The following is a 27,398-nucleotide window of genomic DNA, read 5'->3' on the forward strand; positions in this document are numbered from 1 at the left end:
GTGCTTTGGTCCCTGTTATTGTCATACATACATAAATCCCTAAATCCAGTACTGACTCATGAAAACCCTCCCTTGCTGGTGCCACAGGATTGTTTCTTACCCTGGGGATGATTATGAAAACTAGCCATCTGTGCATGTTTAAACAGAGGAAAAAGATCAGTATATTTATTATTTAAAAATAAGATCTGGATTTTGACTATGTCAAGATTTGCACTATCTTCCTGTTTATTTTGGACACACCACTGACTTGCATTTCTGGAAGACACAGATGCATTGCCTAAGCAACCACAGGTAAGAGTCCAGTAGTCATTATAGCAGTATTTCACATATGCTTACACCTTTGTTTTGATTTGCTAAAGTAAATCAAAAAAAGCTGATGCATTTGCTTCATTTTCCATGTTACATGCTTTCTAGTTACAGCTGATGATTGTATTTTTCTTGACTTCTCTCTATTTTTGACAGATGAATACTCTGCTAAAATATAATTTTAGTTTAACATAACAATAAACAAGGCCCATCAATATGATTCTGAATATCACAACATGGTAAATACTACCTGTTTTTGCAAATTTTAAGTTCATTTTTAGAAGTCAGAGATAATAACTTTGGCAGGTATGTCTTTCCCAAAAGGAAGTGTCATATACGGGCCTGCTTCTTCTTTGAAGTGTATGAAGATAGAGCACCATCAAATTCTATACCCTCTTTCCTCTATTCTTGGGATACTTATAAATATTAAACACAACAATAATCTCAATAAGGCAAAAAAATATATATATATACAGGCTATATTCTATGGCCACACAGCAAATAAAGTTAGAGATGAATATGAATTTTAAATTAAGGACCCTGCCCATTAGAAATGGAAGAAGAAAAGTGTGGGGAGAGAAAGACAATGTCAAATAGCTCTTTAATTGAAGGTAACCGCAAAAAGCGATTGCAGGTGTTTCTATTTTTTTATGGAGGTAATTTTTAACCTGTGAAGTTGATGTGTACAAAAAACTAAAAAGATAGATTATTTTCTGCAGACAGAACATCTAAATTTAAATTAAGGAGTAAAAATTAAATTGAATAAAAATTATAGGCAAAATGGAAAGAGTCTAAGAACTACCTCTAAAAACAGGCAGTGTACCTTCAGTGTTTCTTAGTTATTAATTTATTTATCAAATATTTATTAAGTACCTACTGTATGCCAGGCACTGTCTTAGCCAGCAACCTTGCTTTATTTCCTCCTGTGTCCCCGTGAATAGGTCAAAGGAATAAATCCACGTAACACCAGCACCATCACCTTGGGTAAGAGCTTGTGGGAACCTGGCTGCCGTATTTTAAATTTTGGCTGCGGCACGTTCCACAACTTGTACTTTTCTATACCTCCTCAAAGGAGATATATAATGTACTTTCTCATCAGCTGAAAACTATTGTGCCAAGGTTTTGCTTATATAGGTACTTTATAGTGTCAGACAAATGCTTATAATTACACTTAATGGTTCTCAAATATACAAATGTTCCAAAGTATAAATCAACTCAGCTTTAACAATTCATGTGGCTTTAGCTGATTAAAAGGTAACTGATAAAATTTAACACCTATTCTTGGTAAAATAAGCAATTAGTAATAAAAGAAAACTTCCTTAATATAATAAAGAAAATTTATCTGAAATCAGTGGGCAAAAATTGGAGAAATGCTAGTGACTGAAACAAGACAAGGCATGCTGGTAGCTGTTATTGAACATTGTTCTATAACTTCTACCAATATAATAAGACAAGAAACCAAGGAAGACATACAGAGGGCCAAGAGACATATGAAAAGATGCTCAGCATCACTAGCCATCAGAGAGATGCAAATCAAAACCACAATGAGGTACCATCTCACACCAGTCAGAGTGGCCAACATAAACAAATCCACAAACAAATGTTGGAGAGGATGCTGAGAAAAGGGAACCCTAGTGCACTGTTGGTGGGAATGCAGACTGGTGAGGCCACTGTGGAAAACACTATGGAATTTCCTCAGAAAACTAAACATGGAACTGCCTTTTGACCCAGCAATTCCACTGCTGGGATTATACCCTAAGAACACTGAAACACCAATCCAAAAGAACCTATGCACCCCAATGTTCATAGCAGCACAACTTACAATAGCCAAGTACTGGAAGCAACCTAAGTGCCCATCAGCAAATGAGTGGATCCAAAAACTATGGTACATTTACACAATGGAATTCTACGCAGCAGAGAGAAAGAAGGAGCTTATACCCTTTGCAACAGCATGGATGGAACTGGAGAGCATTATGCTAAGTGAAATAAGCCAGGGGGTGAGGGACAAATACCATATGATCTCACCTTTAACTGGAACATAATCAACACAAGAAAAAAGCAAACAAAATATAACCAGAGACATTGAAGTTAAGAACAATCTAACAATGGGCAGGGGGGAGTGGGGAGGGGACAGTGAGGACAGGGGATTACAGGAACTGCTATAAAGGACACATGGACAAAATCAAGGGGGAGTGTGGAGGTGGGGGAGGGAGGGGGTTTGGCTGGGGTGGGGTGGAGGGATAGGGAGAAAAGGCATACAACTGTAATTGAATAACAATAAAAATTTTTTAAAAAGACAAGAAAAAGAACTGAAGCATAGATTTTTGAAGAGATAAAATTATCATTACCTGTGGATAATAAAAGTGGATACCCCTAAAACCCCAAATTATAACTACTAAAACTAGTAAGTTTGATAAGATAGTAGGCTAGGAAATAAATATATGAATTAATAGCTCTCCTATAAACCAGTAATAACTAAACAATAAAATAAAAACAGATCTTATTTACAATAAAATATTGAACACATAGAATACATTTAATAAGTTATGTGCATAGCAGATTTAATGAAAATTATAAAGACATACAAAGTAGGTTTTTAAAGGCCATCAATAAATGAAGAGACAACCCTTGTCTGTGATTAAAAAATTTTTAATATATTAAGCATATTGATTCTCACAAAATTAATTTGTAAAATTATTAAAATCTCTTTTAAAACCCATGATTTCTTGGGAACTTGACAAAATTATTCTATTACTGGGAATAATAAATGTATACATTGTACTGTCACAAGAATAGTTATTTAAATGCAGTCATTAAATAATGGAGTATAGATACTTATTTTTTTGATGGTAGTGCTTGTGCAATAAAATAAATAACGAAAGTAAACCAAACAATTTTTTTGCTCTTTATTATGAGGCAGGCATTATGTAAGGTGCCGGACACATAAAAATCAGAGCCCATTTGTACCTGCTCTCAAGTCTGGTGGGAAAGACACTGATATGAAAGAATCATTATAAAATGACCCATTTTATAATGGGTGAATTTACTGATGATAACTGCTTCACATTGTGTGAATGCTGATGGGGAACCACGAGCACCCGGGCATCCTCATTCCAGCCATGGGAAATAGTAACTCTTTTCTTCGTTCTTTACCCTTTTCACTTGCTGTTTCCTCTGCCAAGAATGCTCTTTTCCTCTACTGCCTGGCAAACTCCTACTCATCCTTCAAAATCCAGTTTCATATTCTCTGCTTTGGAAAGCTTTTGTGAATCTCTCACCCCTTTATGTGGAACAAGATTGTCACATAAAAATGATTACACAAAATTGTCATATTTTTATTACTTTCAGGGTTCTCTTACTTACTTCCCTAGGGTTCAAAGCTTGTCTTAATCAACATTCGACCCTTTCTCTTTCTTTGCTTCACACCTCAGCAGGCTGCGTGGAGTTACTGTTTACACAGCGCTTGCTCAACAAACATCAAGAAGCAAAAATGTGAATTAAGTATGAATTGGATTATGTTATCTGAAAATTGTTTGCAAGTAAAATTATCAGTACTTTCAATGTGTTCCTTTTGGGTATAAGGTATTAATTTGTAAGAAAAGCAAGGAAAAAGTTATCCTGAATTTCAAATACTCCTTGTGACTGACATCTCTGTGTAATTAGAATGTTATGAACCTCAAGTGGTGGGTTCTTAGTACTTATTTGCCTTTTTATGTATTTACTCTCCTTTATTATTCCCATTGATAGTTTGTATTTGCTTTGTCCCAGGGGATATAAAAAGAAAAGGAAAGGTCTCTGCCTTTAAGAATCTCAGACACTACTGGTAAAGTGGGACATTCACATGCAAACAGAGATGTAGTACAGGGAAGTTAATGCTTAGGTCAGGAGTGTCAAACTCATTCTCACTGGGGCTACATCAGCCTCATAGTTGCCTTCAAAGGGCTACATGCAATTTTAGGACGGTATAAATGTACCTACTCCTTAACTAGGGGCAAGGAGCTCGGAGCTGCCACCAGGTAGAAACAAGGTGCAGGGCCAGATAAAACAAGGTGGAGGGCCGGATTCTGCCCACAGGCCTTGTGTTTGTCACCTGTGGCTTAGGCCAAAGGAACCATTTAAAAATATAGTCAATACGGCACTGGCTGGTGTAGCTCAGTGGATTGAGCACTGGCCTGCGAACTGTAAGGTCGCTGGTTCATTTCCCAGTCAGGGTAGTGCCTGGGTTGCAGGCCAGGTCCCCGGTTGGGGTGGTATGAGAGGCAACTGTTTCTCTCTCACACAGTGATGTTTCTCTTCCTCTCTGTCTCCTACCCTGCCCCTCTCTCTAAAAATAAATTAAAAATCTTTATAAATATATAGTCTATATGTACGGTGAAGTCACAGTAGAGTTTATGGAAGATGGAACCCTAAGTCTGACTTTCCAAAAACAACTCTCATCAACATGCATTCCCTGAGGAATTCATGAAACAGACAGGATAAGGCACCCTGACATAAAAGGTGAGGAAATCTTCAGTTAATCAGTTATTAAATTTTATGGTCAAGTTTTAGAATTCTGAATACTTTCTGATTCAGTGAAGAAAGTGGGAATGGTAACACATTAAGGCCTCCAAACCATTGTGAATGTCTTTTTCTTACCCTTGATTACTATAACATCTTAATTTAAAAAAAAATACTTCTTTTTTCATGATGTAGGCTCTTGTGATGCTCCAGGGTCATCATATATGTGATTTTATAGTTATAATCAATTCTTTAAATTTACTTGAAAAATATTTCTAGCTTTTGTTACTGGGAATGTAGTAGTGAACACAACATATTTTGCTTTCATGATGCTTACACATTCTGGCATTTAAACCACTCTGATTTTATTGAGTTTTCTTGTGCATGTTTTAGCTAAAACAAAAGGAGTACTAGAAAATGTATTTGGTTATTTGATGGTTGTGTTAATTGGATTTGATGAACTGAGATTTTATCTTGTGGTAGCACTTTGTAACCTTTCTGTGCATTGGGAAGGTGGTGGTAGTGACAATGCCAATATGACACAGTGGTGAAGCAGTTTCTTCCTGAGAGAGTATTGTGTTTCTCCGTGCGTTGATAAGGATTGACATAACGAGCCCGACAGGTCCTGTGTTTGCTGTGGGCATGCATAGCGGTAGTGTTGCATCAGCTCTGTTTTCATTTTCGTGGGAATTACAGCTTGCATATGATCCTATAAAGATAATTGTTAAAGAGTTGCCTTGACAAATTTGACTTCTCAAAGTTAGAGTTCAAGCGGGGAGGGAGGACTAAAGAAAGATTAGTGTAATCATTTTAGCTCCATAAGAAAGTTGATGGTTATGTCTCTGTGAGCTTGGAGATTATATACTAATATCATCAACCTGCTTTTGTATAACTCTTCACAGCCTACAGTTCTGCTTTACATACATTTTCTCATTGGGTCCATGTAGAGAATCATTAAAGTAGGCAGGGAATATATTGCCATCTCTACTTTACAAAGAGGAAACTGAAGGTCAGAAAGATCTCTGCTAAAGTCCCACTGGCAATTTGTGAAATGCTGAGGCTAAAGCCCAAGTCTTTGCCAAGCAGAACATGACTGTTTTCGGTCACTGGCTACCTCTTTGTTGCAGAGCCAGCAAAGCCGGTTGTGGGTGGTTGCACAACTCTGGGAGCATCGTTAAATATTAAGAGACGATCTAAGCTCTGCAATTGACTACTGAGATTGGGAAAGGATGGTAAAACCCTATTTTAAAGCTTAAAAGTGCTGACACAAATTATTTTTGCTGCTAAACAAAATCCCATGTAAAAATACCACCTTTTTTCCTTATTAAAAAAAAAATTAGGAGAAAAGACAGAACACAGAGAAAGCAAAATTACTTATGCCACCACTAAAATCTTCGCATAGTTAACATTAAAGTGCTTATCTTTTTTATATAAAAATTTTACACAATTTTTAATAAAATGAGGTGATACTATAAATATTGCTTAACAATCTGCTTTTTTTGCTTAACATTACACCATGAACATTTCTATAATTTGGTAAATAATAATCTTTCGAGAAAGTATTTTAATATTTATCCTTTTATTAATTTTATATTCTATAAAGTCCAAACAATATGGAGATCTACTCTCTAGAGGTAACTAGTGACTACAGTTTAGTGCATATGGTTCTGTACACTTTTTGAGGCCTGCATTTCACTGCATTTGCTTCGGCAGACTAGAACACCTTTTTAAGAAAAATTTTGCAATAGAACATCGTATATTTTAAGAAGATACATATTTTATTTATTAACATCAATATAGCAAACAGTGTATAAATAACAAATACATAATTTATAGCCATCTTTTGTGACATTCACACAGAATTCCACTCCCGAAAGCACCAATGTACAAGTATCCTTGTTCATGCTGAATCATCTTTGATCACCTTCATATAATTAAGTGGCGTGCATGCTCTGAGCTGCACAATATGTAGCTCTCTTTGTTTAAAGATGATATTTTATAATCTAAGTACTGTCGGCCTTACACATGGAATCCCTCCATTCAGTCTTCAAATTTATCCAGAAGTACTTCACTGGGGAAGAATAAACCAGTGTACAGACTTAGTCAAAGAAGAGGTAACAAGCACCTGACAAATCCTAGTGATAATCAGGATGAAAAAGATGGAGTTTAAAGAGCAACCGTGAGATGGAACACGCAGGAGTGATAGAGTGAGTGAGTGGGGAGGAAAGAGGGGAAGACAACTGACTCCAAGTTCTAAGTGAATTCAAGTTAGTGAAAGCACAGTGGTTCTGCAAACGGAAACAGGAAAGTCAGGAAGGAGAGCTGGTTTGACAGGGAAAGCAGTGAAAGTCCATTTCCAGACACTTGGACAGAGGGCTCTGAAGGGGATGCTTCAGAAATTAACTGAAAGGAGCTTGGCCCATTTGAGGTTTTCAAAACGTTTGGAATGAGTTAATGAGTGAAATGCAGTACAGGAGCTAAGGAAGGTGACCAGGGCTGGGCATGTGGGATTGGAACACTTTTGCATAGAAGTGAAAGTTGAACTTTATGGCAGAAAATGGGCATAAGCAGGAGGGGGTCCTACTCTTCCTCAAAAGTGCAAGATGCTGAATTTGGGGATGTATATACCACTAGTTTCTTCTTTTTTAAAAAAAATGTATTTATTGACTGTAGAAAGAGAGGAAAGGAGAGAGAGAGAAACATTTATTTGTTGTTCCACTTATTTATGCATTTATTGGTTGATTCTTGTACGTGCCCTGACAGGGGATCAAACCCACACCCTTGGTGTATCGGAACGATGCTCTAACCAACTGAGCTACCTGACCAGGGTATATATTACTAATTTCTATAGAATATGTGGCACTACTACAACAGAGGAAAGATGCAGTGGAAAAAAGTGCTGGAGCTTAGGAGCTTCGGTGGTTCAGAACTTATTACTGATTAATGAAGAAGCGAGATCCATAACCTTGCCGCCTTTGTAGTGGCCACAGGATCATCAGATCTGAGTGTCCTTATAGCCCTGACTTGCTGCACCAGGATCTTATGAGTTTGGAGAAAGTGACAAGCAGAGGAGATGGGGCAGAAGACTTTCATAAGGAGTTTGGAGTAGAAGCAAAGCAAACATGAGTGGGATTCCTTCCCTCATCACTTTCACCCCTACTCTGTCCAGTCATCATGTATTCATTTACTCATTCATTCTTTCTGCAAACATCACCGGGCACTTGCTAGGTTCTAAGCACAGTTCTAAATGCTAAGGAAATAGGAGTGAAGAACAAAACAAAAACTGTTCCTTTCTTTAAGGAGTGCAGTCTAGTGAAATTATGGAAAAATCCTTTCTGGTATTTTTTCTAAGGCTGGTAGTGGATTCAGAATTTCCACATAGTTGGGGCTTAGGAGTAGCCCTCTGGTGAGAAGTGGGGGCTAGGAACTTATTTCAAAGATACATTTATTTATTAAGTCTACTTTTTAAAAAAGTGTATTATTTTGGAGTGGCTTGGAGATCCTAAAGGATATCTTTGAAAGTTAAAACCCCCAAGGCTACCCCTTTACTTAGTCAATATTTTTAGACAAGCTTTCTGAATTTATGTCACTGCATTGTAAATACTTGGCTGAATCCAAAAGACATATTTTCATGGAGAAGACCACACTGATAGGAATGAATCGGGGGCAGACAAATGTCGCTTGGGGCAATTGGTGACTGAACTCCCATATCATGCCTTTTCTGAGCTGCATGGAAGGAGCTTGGGCTTTGCAGCCTGTTTTTACATCCCAGCGCTGCAAGAACAGTTGCAGGACCTGGAGCAAATCATTTAACCTCTCTGCGCGTCCTGTCCTCTCCTGCGAAATGGAGAACATAATTAAATGTGCCAAACTAAATAATGCCTGAGCTGTAGCAGGCACTCAATAAACATCTCTTTCTTCTCTCTCTGTCTCTCTCTGTCCCTGTGGTCAGAAAGTACAGAGGCTGAAAGAGGTTGACTGATGCAGGGTGTGAAGGAGTCATTAACACTTCTCAGAGGCATTTTCGAAGAAATGATCAGAAATGTTTCCCTTTAAGTCTGAGGAACTGGTTAGAATTTGGACAAATTCTGATGATACACAGACTAGAAACCTTTGATCTGCTTAGGAAGAGACTGACATTTTCCTGTCTCCCAAATGCCACTTCTAAATCTTCACCACACCCTTGTTTTTTTCCACTAAAACTTGTCTTTGTAATTTTTGTCTGGGGCATCTACTGACCTCTTTGTCGCAACTCCACATTCCTCAAATACTTAGGCACCTACTGTACAGATGTCCCTTCCCTACTGAGTCTCACCATGATTCTGAGCAACCTCCATGGCTATGAAATATGATGCACCTGGGACATCATATTTCTGAGTCCCCAGCTTCACGGGTTCTTGTCTTTTACACCTCCTGAGACCTTCTTCCTCTTCTCATCTGTGGTCACTTGAGTCCTTTACTCAGAGCTGCCTTACCTCCACGATCATAGCCTTCAGTACAGCCCCTCATTTCCTAACCACAACCGCCTCTAGCTCATACTCTCTTTTTCCACTAGCCCCATTCTACAACCTTATCGAGATATCTATCCCCTTGACCTACAATTTTCTAATATATTTTCCCTTCCCAGCATCCCTTGCTTCTCCCTTCAGCCTAAGACAAGTCATGTGTCATTTAGAGGAATCTCCTTATCTCCTCTGCCCTCTTGTCCTTCCACTTCAGCCACTGATCCCAATCTTGAGTTATTCCAGGTATCTGCCTTCGTGGCTCCTTCCCACCTGAATTACTGCACTCAGTGAGAAAAATCACAACACCCCAGGCACTGTTGCATCAGTTGGGGCTCCAGGGATCGCCTGCAATCCTTCCACAAATTCCTACCCCGGATCCCTCCTATAGCCTGCAGTGGCTATTGCATACTTGCTGCACCTTCCCGAAATTCTCATCCAGGTGGGAAACTGGGAGTTTTCTCACTCACACTCCTTCAGCGACTCTTCATCCTGTTAAGGACAGCAGAGCACTCAATGCATGCCGTGAATTAACCCTGCCTTCCTCTCCACCTCTTTTCTTGTCATTTACTCCACGATTTGATCTGCTGTGTTTACCCGGAGGCACCGTGCTCTCTCACGTTTTGTTTTGTGCTTGCTACTGCTTCTATCTGGAATCCTGGTCCACACTGTAATATGCTTGACAGATGTCTGCTCTTTGCCTTGCCTTTTTAGGAAGCTATGTTTTGATACCCCTGCTGAGGATTAGGTTCATCTCCTCTTAGCTCTCACAGCAACCCTTGGCACTGACCTACTTCTATGTGCTTGATATTAGCTTTTGACCCCTGGCTCCCTTTCTACCCTCTAATTGCTTCCTAGCAAACTAACTGTAACAAACTTGGTGGCTTAAAACAACAGAAATTTATTGTTTCAGTTCTAGAAGCCAGAAGTACCAAATCAAGGCATTGGTAGGGCCATGCTCCTTCTGAAGGCACTAGGAAGAGTCTGTCCCAAGCCTGTTTCCCAGCTTCTGGGGGCCACAAGCTCTCTGAGGTCATCCGGTGTAGAATCCCAGCAGGAGACTGGGGCGGGGGGGGGGGGGGGGGGGGATAGGGAGACATGAGGTCAGGGTAGAGTGTCCGGGTGGTGTCCTTCAGTGGTAAGTCACTGCCTCATGGGCGGTTACTCTGCATAGCTCCCTCTCCTTCCAGAGCTGGTTGGTAAGCATTCCCTCTGCTTGTGTTTGGAGCTTAGCAGTAGTAACTGTTTATCTGCTACTAGCCCCAGGTTACTGCACTATGCTTTGTGGATCCCTTAGAGTAACACCTTTGTAAATAGTCCATTTGGAAATAAACCTGTTATGGAATTAACACCATTTTGAGTGTGCCTTTGTTTTCTGTTGGGATCCTAAAGATAACCTGAAAAATGTTACTTATCTAAATTGTCTATTAAATGTCACTTGTCTATAAATATATTATCTGTTTTGTTAACTATAATATGCATTTCTTCAAAGTATGTATCATACACTTTATTCATCTCTGAACCAATAGCACTTAGCACACTTCCTGCTGCTAGTAGGTGTTGAATAAATATTTTTGGTGGGAGGGAGGGGAGAATGGAAGCGAGGAGAAAGGGATGGGAGGACTATTGTCACTAAGCAGTTTTTTGGTCATAATTTAGTGTTCTGACAGCCTCAGACCCTTTTCCCAGACACCAAGTCAATTCCTCAGCCATTCTCTGTGTGCCTGCTCTGTGCACACCCCTTCCCTAGGTACCATGGGTGCTGGCTGGTAGATAGACTTGGCTCATTCCTCTAGCAGTTTTTATCCATGAATGGGCCAATGTGGCTAGAGTTTAGTAAAGCAGGGGATGTCTCTTGGGGGTGGGTTTGGAAGTAAGGCTCTAAACTAATGGAATGGGGCGTGGAGCAGCTTCTTTGGTTATAGGAAGAGAATTGATGAGTAGTATTAAGGGACAAGCTGAGATTCCACAACAAGAATTTATAATGCACCTAATCCAATTTACCATGTACCCTGCTACCAGATTAATCTTCCCAAAATACATAGGGATAATATCATTCTCATGCCTTAAAATCTTCGATGACTATTTCCTGTGGAATGAAGAATGAGAATCTATTTTGACAAAATCCTCATACTGTTCCATGTTTCCCATGGCTTCTCCGTGCCCAGCAGTTACAGCAGACAAGTCTCTATTCTCTGGACAGGCTTCCTGTTCCGCCAGCATGGCTTTTCTCACGACTCCCCTTTTACCCAGAATGAAAGGCCTTTTCTCTTGCCCATTGCCATTTGGAAAACCCTACCCGCACGTGTCCCTCATCTTCTGTTTGCTCTTAGATCCTTGTCCACTCTCCCTGCAGTCTATGTTTCCCAGGCTCCATTGCCCACTGGCTTTGTTTTAGGTTCAGCCACTGGGAAGTGCTCGTGGAGGAGATGTGAAGTCAGGTCATTTCTCCAACTCATGCTTTGCTTCTGGCGGCCTCTCCCACAGTGGGTCCATCACCACAGGCAGCCTCGCCCTCTCATTTTTGCTGAGCTGCCCTTGGCTTAGGGTCCAATAAACTACCTTTTTCTCTCTGTCTCCTGCTTTAGGGATGGTAGCTTTGCCCTGTTATTGCTCGTCCCTGGGTTTTCTAATTACCCTGTTTAGGCTTTCCAGCACTTTTGTCATTAATTTTCTGTATCAAGTTCTCACTATTGAACCATCTGATCTGGCCCTTTTCCTGACTGGGGCCTGATTATAGACCATGCTTCTGTCTCATGACATCTTCCTCGGGAACCTCCTCTAATTATTTAGCTGAAAATAATTTTTCCTTTTCTTTTTAAAAACTCCCCTAGAATTAAAAAAATACCTGTTATTATATATTTGACATAATCTAACAGTATTAAAATATCCACTAATTTTGAAACAAAGAAAAGATAATCTCAGAAATTGAAGAAGAGGTGATTGACAATTACAAATATTTATTTTAATTCCTTTGGTGGGTCCCAAACCATTTTTCCTGTGTAGTGTTCTACACAGGAAATGGTTGTACCATTTTCCTTCCACCAGAGATGTGAAAGACATTTGATATTGTCAGTCATAAATTTTAGCCATTGTACTGTGTGAGAAATGATATTTCACTGTGTTTATTTTCTATGTATCTGACGACTAATGATGTTAGACATATTTTTATGTTCTTACTGGCTATTTTTATATCTCCTTTAAGGAAGGACTTGTTCAAGTCTTTTGTCCATATTTTTATTGCCTGTTTTTCTTTTTATTGTTGATATGTACAAATCCTTCATATTTTATGGATATACATTTTTCATATAAATATACTGTGAATTTGCTTGTGAACATTCTCTGTGGCTTGCCTTTACATTTTATTTTCTGTCTTTTAATGAGCAAAAATTTAAAATTTTGATGATATCCAATTCATTGAAATTTTCTTTTAGGTTTAGTGCCTTTTTTGTGTTCTCACTAAGAAATCATGGCTAATGCAAGGTCATGAAGTTATCCTCCTATGATTTCTTCTAGAAGCTTTATAATGTTAACTTTGATGTTTAGCTCCATGGTCCTGATGACCCCTCCTTAGACCAAACTTGAGTAAGGATCCTCTGAGTCCTCTTTCTGATTAGGCCCCAAACCTAGGTTCTGTACTTGATTCACTCATTCCAGGCTCAGCAAGATTCCTGCTAAATCAGTTTAGTGAAAAACCTCCAAACTTATTCTGATCAGCCTTAATATCTAATTAAATTCCTAATTCCCCACTCTTATCACTCACCTCACCCTGGCCTGCCTTTGGTGAGAATTCTTCCCTTTGAGTCAGTCTAGCAAGAATTGCTTTAGCCTTGATGTTTTCTCTTAGTAATCAATTTCCATCCATTGACACCCCCTCCCACCCTGCCTGCCTCCTGGCTGTAAATGCCTACCTGTCCTTGTTGTATTCAAAGTTGAGCCCAATCTCTCTCCCCTGTTAAAAAAAACCCACTGTAGTAGTCCCCCCTGAATAATGTCTGTCTTACCATCTTTAACAAGTGTCATGAATAAGTTTTTCTTAGTAGTCCACCTTGAATTAGTTTTTGTGGTGGTGTGAGGCAGGTGTTGAGATCGTTTTGTTTTTCTTTTTAAAACTAGGATTTACTTTATTTGCACACTAAGGCTGCAATACTTTCTTTTCTTTTTTTTAAAGAAGATTTTATTTATCGATTTTTAGAGAGGGGGAAAGGAAGAAGGAAGAGAGGGACAGAAACATCAATGTGTGGTTGTCTCTTGTGTGCTCCTTACTGGGGACCTGACCCAAAACCCAGGCATGTGCTCAGAATGGGAATTGAACTGGTGACCTTTTCACAGGCCATTCACAGGCCTGAGGCACTCAGTCCACTAAGCCACACCAGCCAGGGCTAAGGCTGCAATATTTGCAAGTTCCCAAAGTGAAACATGCAGTTTCAATTGTCACAAGAAATGACAATTTCTTGGTGGGACAAAGACTCCTAGATGAATATGAACCATTAATTGTTATTATTCATTTCTATTTTCCTTACATTTTGATATTTCCTTGGCTTCTGATTACGCAGGACAGTTTTGTGAGGAGGCAGCTCAAGCTGTCTGGAGTCAGCACTTGTAATTAGCTCTAACTCTCTTCCTAGTAATTTGCACCTCTCTTCCTATTTCTCCTCCCTCTTCCCGAATCTCCATGCTTCATGCCTTTCTCCATGGATCACATAACATTTTCTTCCTTATGTTCTTAAATTCTTGTAAGCAATCAAGATAATTGTGTCATAGCAAGGTATTTTATTTTTGTAATAAAAATAAATTTATTTTGTAGCTCCTACTTTATTACTTATGTTTCATTGAAAGATTGAAGTCATTATAATAATGAATTATGTTTATGGTACACAGTTAGGACTTGATGCAGCACTGACTCCAGTGTAATTCTGCAAAGCTTTACTATGTGTCCGGTTTGGGTTCGACTGCTCCTGGATGAACTTTCCCAAAGAGCTCACAGGCTGGTAAAGTAGCTGGACACGTCAGTACCTGTGTGAGTGTGAAGAGGTAGAGAACTACGGACACAAACAAGAGAGTGTGTTGAATTTTTGTGTCCAAGTAGTCTTCAAAGTCTTCAAAACTGATTTTTTGAAAAACAAATAAGATTTTTCCTGGGAAAACAAAAGGTCAATAATTTTATATCAAGGGAACAGCAGGAGCAAATGTATTGTTAAACAAAGATATATAAAAAAACACAAACACAACTGTCTGACACACTGTCCAATGTTTGCGAAGCACAGAAATGGCTAACGTGAATTAAGGTTCCTGGAGTTTTAGAAGCCTCTGTGCTCCTTATATTGCTTGGTTCTATATTTGGTGGGAAATCCCTAAAACAGCAAAGGGCATCATTGTTAAGCTTACCTTTCTTCAAATTCCTTCTAGTGCCTGTAAATATGGGATGCACATAATGGTGATTTTGCTCACTTCAATAAAAGACCCATGAACATATTTAAGGAGACAATACTCTCATTGTCTTGAAAGGTTAGACTAATGTAAAAAATTACAATGATTTCCAGAATTTATTATAATGTAGATCTTCAGATGCCAGCAGAAATCAAAGGCGGTCCATTATGCCACCATAAAATAGTCCTGTGTAAGAGAACCATGGGAGACAAGTCAAAGAATATGGTTTGACCATTAATATCCCTCCTATATTTTTTCCGAACAACTAGAACAGCAGCAGTTTGGGAATGTTCTCTGCTTTTTGCTTTTCCTCCCCATTCTCTCTCTCTCCCTCTTTCCATTTTTCTTTCTCTCTTTTTACATTTCCCTCTGTCCTTTTCCTCCACTCCTTTCTCTCATTTTGACAACCATTTTGATGTTCCATAGGACCCCACTTATCGAGAATCAGGAAAAGATTCTGTTTATTTGCAAAAACCAAACTGTACACTGGCCCTTTAAATAGAGAGCTTTAATTCTATGAACTACCACAGTCATTGAAAGGGCTAAAGCAATAGGCCTTCCTAGACTAACCACCCCCTGCCCCAGGTATACCTCAGAACAGCATCCCAGAACTGGCCTGCCTGGAAATTTCTTCCTCTCTCACAATCTGGAAGATGGGTAGTGAGAAATCCCCCACTGGAACTCTGTTCCAGAATGTGCCATATTAAGTGTGATCCAGGGAACAGGAAGCCACTTCCACTGCAATTATTACGTCAAGAGCCACTCGGTTCCTGCTAGATTCGTACCAGCACAAGCTCTCAGAAAACTAGTGATGGGGTGGATTCCCCAGGAACCCAATGTCTCCCTGGCTGTTCTTGCTGGCAGCCAGAGTAAAGGTGGAAGAACTATTGTCTTCACCTCATTTCCACCCTCCAAAGTTCATAAAAGTGAATTTGATTGACCACACCTAAGTGGCACACAGAGTCTAAGCTTCAAAGGAGCTTGGGAAATGTGGATTTTTAGCTGTTCCAGTTTTGCAAACCATGAAGGCACACTAGGAGAGAAGAATGGATGCTGTGTGCCAATCCACCATGTCTACTATGCTAAGAATCTTTTCAAAATCATTGTGAATTCAGTGAATTTTCATAGCTTCTAATGAAAATTCATGTGAGCATAATTTTAAGTTTTTGAAAAAAAAGACTTGTTCACTTAAGCATTTACTAAGTACCTATTATATGCAGGCATTCTGCATGGTTACAAAGGTCTCCACTCTCAAAGGTCACAGCCTCATTATAAAGACATGTGTACAACAATTTACCATAGAGCAAAAGAACTGAAATATGTACAAAATGTGGTGGCAGAGAAGGGAAGGAAGTGATTAGCTCTGTTGAGAGTGGGGAGTCAGTGCCGAGTTGACCTTGGCTTGGCCTTAAACAATGGGTAGTGCTCTTCTTAAGACACCAGGGAGATGGACTTCCCAGGTAGAGGGAGTGCATGGGCAAAGGCGCAGAGGTGCGAAACAGTGTGGCCCTGTAAGGGAATTGAAGACAGAACACCATGTTGTCCCTTAGGAATAATCTGTTTTCATAGCATAGCCCAAGTATTAAGAAATTATTATATGAATTATAAATTTTCTGTTTAATTAGAAAACACTATTCTCATTTTAAAAACATGTAATAAATGGAAAACTTTCTAAAATAAATATGTCACTGATGGACTGGTTTAGTAACTAAGTGAACTAGGTACTAAGCACATGCTAATTTTATAGCATCAAAATAGACATCAAGGGGGATGAAAAAAGAACTTCAGAAATTGTCCTGAATTCCAAGAACTCCTAAACTAATGGAGGCACTAAAGCATATACCAATAAACTATTTAAAAAATAAAATTAGGGAGTAAGGGTGTTATTAAAAACATTAGCAAATTTTACAGTTGTTGGACATTTACCATCAAAAGGGATGCTGGCTATAAACAGCTGGTCCATTTGTGTATACCTTGAAAATGTAGCCCTGCTTGAATGTATATGATTCTCTAACCTAAAAGTCCCTGGGCCCTCAGAGTCTTTGGATCCAAATAAATTTGCATATGATTAACAGTACATAGAATTCCTGTTCCTGCCCACCTGTACCTATAGGACCCCTAGTTTATCACCTTAAAAGTCTTCCTAGAGTTTTCCAGGGAATCCCTCAAAGGGTATATCACATGTGCTGGCTTTTGTGGAGATAGGTATGTTCTTTTAAGTGGTGGCTCATGGAAAATGAAGGCCTCTCCAGGCTCAGGTGATCACGGGAAGCAAGGGGTTGGGAGGAGGAAGATTCTCCACTCTGCAGCCCAGACCCCTGCGTGGCAGCCAGAGGAGCAGCAGGGAACAGCATATTTGTCATGGTTTCTGGCATTCTCAAGGTGGGTACCTTCAGAATTGGGGAGAGGGTCCTTCTGAGGACTATGGACAGAAATTACCCACTGAGAGTAGTTGAAGTGGGCCGGTGGAGGCAATGCAGTGGAAGGCAATAATAGGGTGGTACATGCTGGAAGGAGCTGGAAAGTGAATCGATGTCTGGCCCAGCTCATTCCACCTGATGTTCAAAAGTAAGTAAGTACTCAGATGAGAGTTTAGGCTAGTGTTTCCCAAAATATGTTGCTGAGGTTGTATGTATCACAATAACTTAGAGGACTTGTTAAAAATGTGGATCAGTTGCATCCTTATTTACTCCAAAGTGAATACCATTCAAGACCCTTTTTTTCTAAATGCTTATAGACATTCACAGCTGATTACACCCATTTTGCATTTTAATTTATTACTGTCTATTGTTGCTAACTGTTTGATGTATATGTGAATCCCTGTAGTTTTGTCCAAAACCCACATTGCCTGAGTACATCAAAACTGGGTAAATCCTAAATTAAAAAGAAAAAAAACCAAACAGTTCTATCCCTCTGCTATATTCTTGAATTTAAAAAAAAGACATTAAACACTGGCAAGTGGTACTTAGGGATTTAGGCCATGTTTGTATTCTATTAAAGAATAATCCCCACATGTAACTGGAAATAGGATTATTACTATAGCCTTAGAAAAGCGGTAGAGTGAAACTTTTTATTATATATGTAAATATATTTAAAAGTCTTCCTCCTAATAAGCTTTGTCTCTCCCCAGATGTTAAACTAACCATGAAGAAAAATATTATCAACACGCAGCACTCCTTCATAAACATTCCCAATGTGATTGTCCCACGCATGGAAAAGGAAATAAGGAGGATGGAAAATGGAGCCTGCAGGTAACTCTATGCATTTTTCTATGCATTTTAAATACCAGCCACATTTATTAAATTGAACTAGGCTTAGTTTCCATTTAACTTTTAATTTGTACCCTTGAACTTTGTAATTTATTTAATGTAGTAAATTTACTTAGAGTTTGAAACAGCATAACCTGTATAACAAATAAATATATATTATCGTGTCCATTTTTTAGAAGCTCCTCTGCCAAATATTTCCTTAGTCACTGACAAGACCTTTCCACATGGGACATTTCAATTCTAAAGGGATAATGTTTCCATAGATAAATGTGAAAAAAAATACAGAATGTGAAATTCTAGCATGTTTTAAAAGTGTAATTTAAAGCAGTTACCCTATAAATGAAGAGAATGTGTATACATATGGTTGAATATATTTTTAATGGACAGAATGTTTTTACAGGTTGGACATACAACTGTAAGATATGACCTAAAACACAGATAGCACACTTTCCATTTGGTAAATATTAGCGTCAATCAAACAAGGGAGTTGTGGAAGACCTAGGAAGTGTTTTCTTAATTACATGTATCTCACTGAATTGTGCCTATAACTCTATATATTCTGTACAGCTCTCACTTCACTCTAACTGAAAGTTGTGTGTGTTAGTTTGAGAGGGCAGGAGAAGGGATGAGGCCACAGTCCCCCTAATGGGAACTCGGGTTCCTTCACTATGGTTTAGAACACTGATCTAATTCATTGTCCCTCCCTATGGACTGCAGTTCCTTTTCCGACGATGATGGCAGCGCCTCTGTATTTGAAGACTCCGAGAGTGAAACCCCCTGTGCGAGGGATTCCTTCGGAAATAATTCACGCAGGAGGGGTGGACCATCACAGAGGTGAGCAGTATGATCTGTCCCTCCATGCTGGCTTTTAAACCACTGTTTAGATGAAAACAAGATCTTCTCCTTTCACTTAGTGGGCTTGGCAAATGCTCCTGCTCCTGCGTCTCTATGCAGGATCTTAGGAGGAACTTGTTACTTCTGTTCCTGACCCTTTTCTTTTCTTGGGAAACTGCTACTGCCTGATGATTATTCAAGTCCAGGGGCCTCTCAGTCACTAATCCTCTTGCTGAGCATTTTCTCTGAGACATGTGCTGTGTCTTAAGAAACCTCACACCCCAGTCCTCTCTGATTTTCTCCTCCTTCCAGATCCTTCCTCCAGGTCCTGAAGCAGTTGTATGTGAGAAGGGGGGCTGTCATTCTTTAAAATGCTGTATCCCATTTGACCCTCCTTTCAGAGAGGTAGAGCACTGGAGTGAGTAGCCAGAAAAGAAAAGCTTAATGTCCTGTGTAAGGAATAAGCAGTTACGGAAACTTCACGCACGTGACTCCGAGGGTGTGGGAGCAGTGTGGTGTTTGTGGGAGTCAGGGGGTCCCATCTTAGGGAACATACTCTTTTTTTTTTGCTTTTTCTCCCTCCTTTGTTTTCCTTCTCTCCTATTTCTCTTTTCACTGACCACCTCCAGCTTTTTCACTAGTTTCATTTGCCTTTCTTCCCCGTCCTATCTTCCTAAGTCTAAGAATTAGGTATCTTGCGGGAGTTAGCGGCGTTCAGCAGGCTCACTGGAGACCAGGAAGGATGTCACTTCTTGGTGTGAGCACAGGTCAATAGGCGTGTACTAATCCTCTGTTTCTTGGCCTGTTACTTGGTAACTCGTGCTTCATGGAGGCTCCATATTTTCAAAAATTGCCTAGACAATCACCAGTAATAAGTAGAAACTGAAAAGAATTTTTTCTTTAAGACTGTGTGCTTACCATGGACATTATGACTACTATGATTTCACCGCATCTTTTCATTTCCTAGGGAGCAGTACCTGCCTGGTGTCATTGCACTTTTCAATGTTAACAACAGCAGCAATAAGGAGCAGTAAGTACATTTACAACAGAAAACAAAAGCTTTGTTTATAAAGAAAACCACTAAAAATGTAGGGATATATCTGAACCTGTCATAGAGCAGATATTTCCTAGGCAAACTCTATCTAATACAATGGCAATGATGATGTTATTTTGCTGTTGGTTTATGAACTGAAAAATGTAGCTATCCGTATTAAAAATAGTATGTATGTATTTGAATGCTGCAGATTACAATTAGGGGACCCATCTCTCTTTGAAGGGTACGCACTGCCACTGGTTTCTGGTATTTCTAAATCCTGGCACCCCTGTTGCTTACGGGGAACCCAGGTCTGTAGCAGCACCGCCTGTTACCAGCTCCAGCCTACAGAAGACGGTACCACTGAGCTTCGTGGTGAGGCTGGTGCCCCTCCCACCAGCACGTTTCTTACCGCTTTTTTCATTCTCTGAGCCTTTTTAGGGAACATGATCAATTGGTGGATCAATTGGATCAAATGTCCACTTTAACATACCACTGTTTGAGTCATTCTGATACCTTCGTCTACCACCTGACATGGCATTTTGTAATTTCTATCTCACTTAGTGTGGGCCCTCGCCTTTTCGGAGCATCCAAGAGCCATCGGAGCAGTGAGTGCGTGGGCACCGTTTCCCAGGATCGATGCTAGGGCGTTAAATCCTGTGACACACCAGCATGATCTGATAGTGATAAATTCTCCCTTTTCCAACTTTATATTTTGTTCCTGTTTGTACTGGATGACTTTAGATGCCAAGCCCCACTTCGCCTGTCAATTTTATCTCCTATTTCTCCTCCCTAGTAGCTTTCCACTTCTTCTGGGTCATTTGTACCCAGATGAGATTTATTTGTGCACTTGCAACGAAAAATCCTCTTCCCCTTTAACATCGTCCTTTTTCTTCTCAACTTTTCCAACTCTTGCTCATACTTTGAAGCCTAGGTTTAGGCCTCCCTCCCTTTACCAACCTTCTCTGATGGTCCTAGTGATAGCGAGTTGCTTGTCCTTTCATGTCTGAGTAATAAATCTTACCAAGACATTCTAGCCAACAATGGCAGCCTCCAGAGACCTTAGGTCTGTCTGTCTGACTCCAGAACCCATTCTTCTGCTAATTGAGAAAATCAGTCATAGAAAGAGGCCTCTAATCACATATCCTCACTTAAGAAGAAATTGTATATGGAAAAAAATGGTCTCAAATTCAGTGAATAATTCTAAGAAATAGGATTCCACTGTTACCACAGAGCTTTCTGACAACTCATAAAAAAAATTGCTTCAGGCAGGATGAACCCTCTACAGAAAATAGACGGCATTTTCTTGAAATTCTCAAAGCTCTTATTCAAGGGTAAATATAAGTAATATCAAGAAACTTCTATTTTAAATGATTTTAATAATAATTTTTAATTGATTTTAGAGAGAGAGGAAGTGTGGAGGGGGCAGAGAGAGAGAGAAACATTCATTTGTTGTTCATTCACTGGTTGTTTCCCGTATGTGACCTGACCAGAGATGGAACCCGCGACCTTGGCGTAGTGGGATGACACTCCAGCTAACGGATTTGCATGGCCAGGGCTAAATAATTTTAAATATACGTTGAAACTTTGCAAGAGCATTCTTTTAGACGCTGTTGTTCCTTAACTTTGTCTCCTTGAGTTTATGCCTTTAACCACCTCTACTTTCTTCAGTTTTCTGCATTCACCTACCCAGGAATTTTTGTTTGCTTTGTTATCCAGATGCATGTACTTGTTTTGTAGAACTCTCCATTAGGAGACCAGATTTCTGGCTTCTAAGCACAGAGGCAGGTCTTTGAGTACTAAGCTGAGAATTCTTGCTCAGTGGAGAGAAATGTAAATAAGAATGGAAGTCAGAATGTGATTTGCTTATGTTACAGAGATATTGTTTCTTCTCTAGAGAGCCAAAAGAAAAAAAGAAAAAGAAAAAAGAAAAGAAAAGGTAAGCTAGACTTCCACATTTTTCTTCCCATAATGTTTTTGTAGTTTAATACTAACTAGATATCACATTTTTTCAGCAAGTTAGATGATAACAATGAAAATAAAAAGGACCCAGAGAAGAAAAAGAAGAAAGAAAAAGACAAAGAGAAGAAAAAGAAAAAGGAAAAGAAAGACAAAGAAAAGAAAGAAGAGTACGTTCCTTTACTCTCATTGAAATTAGGAATTTGTTTGTGATGGGTTTTGGATACAGGGATAATTTCCCAAAACTTTATAGTGAAGAGATCCTGCATAAAGATTAAATAAATTGGTATTAAATGTAGACTAAAATTTTTAAATTTTCTTAAAATTAACAATGGAAGCATTATTCTTAAGTTATCTCATCAAGAATTTTCACTGTTATCATTAATTTTCTTTCCTAAGCACTGATAAAGATGAACTTACCAGTGGGAGATATTTAGAGTCCAAGGAGAACTGCATTTCTAGGGTCTTACCATCAATTTAAAAAATTGAAATATAAGTTTAATTTCATTAACATTTTTGCATAATAAATACTGTATGGCCAATATTCTGAAGTAAAGAAGTCTCGTTGCAAAAGCCATGCCTAATTTCAAGAGACGAAACACCAGCCATTTGAAAGATCCTTTTTTTTTTCCTAAAGATTTTATTTATTTCTTTTTAGAGAGAGGGCAAGGGAAGGAGAAAGAGAGGGAGAAAAACATCAATGTACGGTTGCTTCTCATGTGCCCCTACTGGGGATCTGGCCTGCAACCCAGGCATGTGCCCTGAGCGGGAATCAAACTGGCCACTCTTTGGTTCACAGGCCAGCACTCAATCCATTGAGCCACACCAGCCAGGGCTGAAAGATCCTTTTTAAAACAAACACTTGAGAGTTAGCATTTCACAATGGTAAGGCTGAATGATAGTTGCAAAGCTCCCTTTTTACTTTTTATTAAACAGAAATTTGTTTTCTAAACTTACTTAAAACTCTTTTATCAGACGGTTCAATCATTTGTGCCTGTTAGAAAGTTGTTGAAGTTTGTACAAAGAGAAAAAAAATCCTTAAATATATACACTTAATACTAGAAAAAATTAAAAATTTTTATTTCACCATATATTTTCTTCCTTCCTCTTGCCCACTCTTGCCTCTCTGAATCCTTGGTATGTACTTATGAACAAGCAGTTTTATTAGATTGTGTTATATTCTTCTTCCCACACAGATTAGAAAGTAGCCACAAGTCCCCTCCTCACAGTGTAGTTCCTGGTCGTTTTGTTCCCTGGTAGGGGGCATGGCAAAGCCAGCATTCTGCCATCGCCTATACCCTACCAGAGAGTTCTGTGGAATGTCCAGAGATTGACCTAATCCATGCCATAATTCTTTCTTTGTGGCTGAAGTGGTAGAAGTGTCTGCGGCATAGCAGTAAAACAAGGGCTTTAATAAAAGTCTGGTATAAGGTTTAATGTAAGACTAGTAATTTAACTCTCTGCCCACCGTTCACTAACTAGTTTCTTATGACTAGTGCACGGATGCCAAGCTAATCTTCCCACTACAGAGTGAGCTTCTCCAGCTTCGTTCTATTTAATTAATCGTGGGTGATGGGCATAACCATATATGACAGGTGAAATAAGAATGTTCTTGTTTCTTGGTAACTTTCCCCTTTGTTTCCAATTGCTGCTAGAGAGAAGAAAGAAGTCGTGGTTATTGATCCCTCAGGAAACACGTACTACAACTGGCTGTTTTGTATCACCTTACCCGTCATGTACAACTGGACTATGATTATTGCAAGGTGTCTATACATTTTTGTGGATCTCAGCCCACTTCTAGTTTCCAAGTTAACTGAATTAACAGTTTGGTCTAGAGCTCTTCAGGACATACCTCTTTTCTCCACCGCAGGTTGTAAAGAGTTACATTATTCTCAACATGTTTTTCTAAGATAAGGAGTAGGTACTTTCATTCCCAACGTGCTTGGAAATCCAATACAAGGATGGAGGGATGAAGGTGATACTTTTAAACTTTTGATCGCTCAATCATTTAATAGAACTTTGGGGGAAATTTTGTTTTCCTACATGAAAAAAATGTTGCCGAGCGTAGAAAAAGATTAAGGATGTACATTGTTTTTAGAGCAAGGTTTGTTTCCCAAATGATGTCCATGGTTCCTTGTCTTTTAGACAGTAAACAGCTCAGCCATCCAGGAACAAGCATAATTTCCTGAAGCATTTTGGGTACCGACAGTCAATATGAACCTGTTTATTGTATAAGACCCAATGTATTTGACTTTAGCTCCAGACCATTTTTTCTTATGTGATGTTTTCATAAAGCTGACTAGTATAATTGAAAGAATGTTGGAATTCAGAAGTGTGAGAAAACTAACCCAACTTCTCCTATTTGGGAAAAGATTTGGGAAAGCCAAGGTGGATTCAATGGACTCTAAGGACCCTCCTAGACTTACACTTCTCACTGGGATAAAATTATACAAAGAGAACTTTTAATACTTATATTGGGCCCCATTTTATTTTAGTTATGCAAGTTTTTCTTTTACAGAGCATGTTTTGATGAACTGCAGTCTGATTACCTAGAATATTGGCTCGCTTTTGATTACTTGTCAGATGTGGTCTATCTTCTCGATATGTTTGTCCGGACAAGGACAGGTAAATATGTTCAGCTTGGGATATTTTTCAATTTCATGCTTTTATCTCTGTAATACAATTTGAAATTTTCTAATTAAGGCAATCTTCAACATAAACTCACATACACGTGTTGTAGAGGAAAAAGCACAGTTGAGAGTGAGGGTATCCTATTCCCACACACAGGCTTAGGTCCCTCCAACTGATTCAGAAGGACATTTCTAGGCTGTGATTGGATGTGATTGGTAGCTTTCCTCTGTTACCCTGTTCATTGGGTTTATTCCAGGCGAAAGGAATAGAGAGAGCAGGAAGAGTGTGTCAGTCCTATGGGGAAAGGGAAATCGCTACCTAACAGGGAGATTGAAGAGTCGTGGGGGGAAATGTCATTGTACCCATCAGAGCCATATTGGAAATTTTGTAAGAAACAGAACACACATCCTTAACTCAACTTTGTGGTCCATGGTGAGGAATTATTGACCAGGGGGTGGGATCTAATGACTCCCTACTTGAATTATTTTTGTTAAGTAGATATAAGCTCATTGTTTCTACACTGCTGTCTCCATGAAAATGTATCCAATGAACACAGAGCATGGCTTTTAAGAATTGTTATGTAAAGTAGGGGTATTCTCTAAATTTCAGCACACCAAGGCAATGTGTCAGCTGGTGTGTCTGATTTGCAGCTCTGATAGTCAAGGAGGAGGACCAAGTTGTTTTCCTAGTGAAATGCATCAGAGTGCTGAAATTCTGGGTTTAATGCACTAAGGCCATGGTAGCAGTGTAGGAGAAGGGAAGATCCCATGTGTTTAAAGAAGCATGGGGGTGAGGCAGTAGGCAAGAAGGAGATATGCAAATGTTGCCACCAAGGACAGTTATGCTTCCCATTGAAGGAGCAAACAAAAATATGCATAATTGTTAGATAGCAGGGCAGGTACCCAAGTTTCGAGGGTGGGGTTGGGGTTCTGTCAAAAGAGTAGCGTGAAGTAAAAGCACAGCGCTCAGGTGTTCAAGAAACTTTCCAAGAACATTGTTCATAAAAGCAATGGCTTTGCCTGGATGGAGACACTGGATCTAGAGAGATTTGTGTATCTACAGTGTATATAATTTCTCACTTCTGCACTTACAAAGTTTGACTTTTTATTTCTGTAAAATAATATTTCCATAGGTATATGTTGATTGGTACTCATATCCTATTACATTATTAAAAGCATATTTATTGAACATAACTTTTTGTTCTGAGCTCAATGAAGTTCATTGAATGTTACTTAAAAAAATTTCACAATAGCATAAAAGAAAAAACATGACATTGATTTTCTTTTCTGTTTTAGGTTACCTAGAACAAGGCCTGCTGGTGAAGGAAAAGCTTAAACTTATAGAGAAATATAAATCAAACTTGCAATTTAAACTTGATGTTCTATCCGTGGTACCAACTGACCTGCTATATTTTAAGCTGGGGTGGAACTACCCAGAAATTAGGTTAAACAGACTATTAAGGATCTCTCGAATGTTTGAGTTCTTCCAGAGAACAGAAACAAGGACAAACTACCCAAACATCTTCAGGATTTCCAACCTTGTTATGTACATCGTTATCATTATCCACTGGAACGCGTGTGTGTACTACTCAATTTCCAAAGCTATTGGATTTGGAAATGATACATGGGTCTATCCTGATATTAATGATCCTGAATTTGGCCGTTTGGCTAGGAAATATGTATACAGCCTTTATTGGTCTACACTGACTTTGACCACTATTGGTGAAACACCACCTCCTGTAAGGGATTCTGAGTATGTCTTTGTAGTGGTTGATTTCCTAATTGGAGTATTAATTTTTGCTACCATTGTTGGTAACATAGGTTCAATGATTTCCAACATGAATGCAGCCAGAGCAGAATTTCAAGCAAGAATTGATGCCATCAAGCAATATATGCATTTTCGAAATGTAAGCAAAGATATGGAAAAGAGAGTTATCAAATGGTTTGACTATCTGTGGACCAACAAAAAAACAGTCGACGAGAGAGAAGTCTTGAAGTATCTACCTGATAAACTAAGAGCAGAGATTGCCATCAGTGTTCACTTAGACACATTGAAAAAGGTGCGCATTTTTGCTGACTGTGAAGCAGGTCTGTTGGTGGAGTTGGTCTTGAAATTACAACCCCAAGTCTACAGTCCTGGAGATTACATTTGTAAGAAAGGTGATATTGGACGAGAGATGTACATCATCAAGGAAGGCAAACTTGCCGTGGTGGCCGATGATGGAGTCACTCAGTTTGTGGTATTGAGTGACGGCAGCTACTTTGGTGAGATCAGCATCCTTAACATTAAAGGCAGCAAAGCTGGCAATCGAAGAACGGCCAATATTAAAAGCATTGGCTACTCAGATCTGTTCTGTCTCTCAAAGGATGACCTCATGGAAGCTCTCACTGAGTACCCAGATGCCAAAAGTATGCTAGAAGAGAAAGGGAAGCAAATCTTGATGAAAGACGGTCTGCTGGATATAAATATTGCAAATGCTGGAAGGGATCCTAAAGATCTTGAAGAGAAGGTCACTCGAATGGAAGGGTCAGTAGACCTCCTGCAAACAAGGTTTGCTCGGATCCTCGCTGAATATGAGTCCATGCAGCAGAAACTGAAGCAAAGACTAACCAAGGTTGAGAAATTTCTGAAACCACTTACTGAAACAGAGTTTTCAGCCATTGAAGGATCTGGAGTTGAAAGTGGGCCCACAGACTCAACACAGGACTGAAAAGCTGGCTACTAGCAAGGATGCGCCTCATGATCCTTTCCATGGTGTGATTGCATTGGAACAAGAGGAAGAGTCAGCTGAGGAATTTTTCCATGAAGAATATGTGCTTTGGTATAGGGCACAAGGCCCACATGCTTGCTTGCGAGGTACTATGATTAAAGAATCATCATATCTTAGGATTTTCCACAGTGGATAATGTGCAAAGATACAAACTGATTAACCTGTCA

At 39.2% G+C, this 27,398-nt stretch overlaps 1 protein-coding gene across 1 annotated transcript; it reads left to right on the top strand.

Annotated features, from left to right (window-relative positions):
- The first annotated feature begins 72 nt into the window (after nucleotides 1-72).
- Nucleotides 73-27,398, top strand: CNGA1 (cyclic nucleotide gated channel subunit alpha 1). Its single transcript, XM_024573674.3, has 9 exons — nucleotides 73-291; nucleotides 17,866-17,986; nucleotides 18,722-18,838; nucleotides 19,806-19,868; nucleotides 21,769-21,810; nucleotides 21,887-22,000; nucleotides 23,486-23,593; nucleotides 24,349-24,455; nucleotides 25,757-27,398. The coding sequence occupies exons 2-9, from the start codon at nucleotides 17,880-17,882 to the stop codon at nucleotides 27,169-27,171; spliced, it is 2,073 nt and encodes a 690-aa protein (XP_024429442.2). The 5' UTR covers nucleotides 73-291; nucleotides 17,866-17,879; the 3' UTR covers nucleotides 27,172-27,398.

The sequence above is a fragment of the Desmodus rotundus genome, chromosome 4 (genome assembly GCF_022682495.2).
Source record: "Desmodus rotundus isolate HL8 chromosome 4, HLdesRot8A.1, whole genome shotgun sequence".
Classification (NCBI taxonomy): Eukaryota; Metazoa; Chordata; class Mammalia; order Chiroptera; family Phyllostomidae; genus Desmodus; species Desmodus rotundus.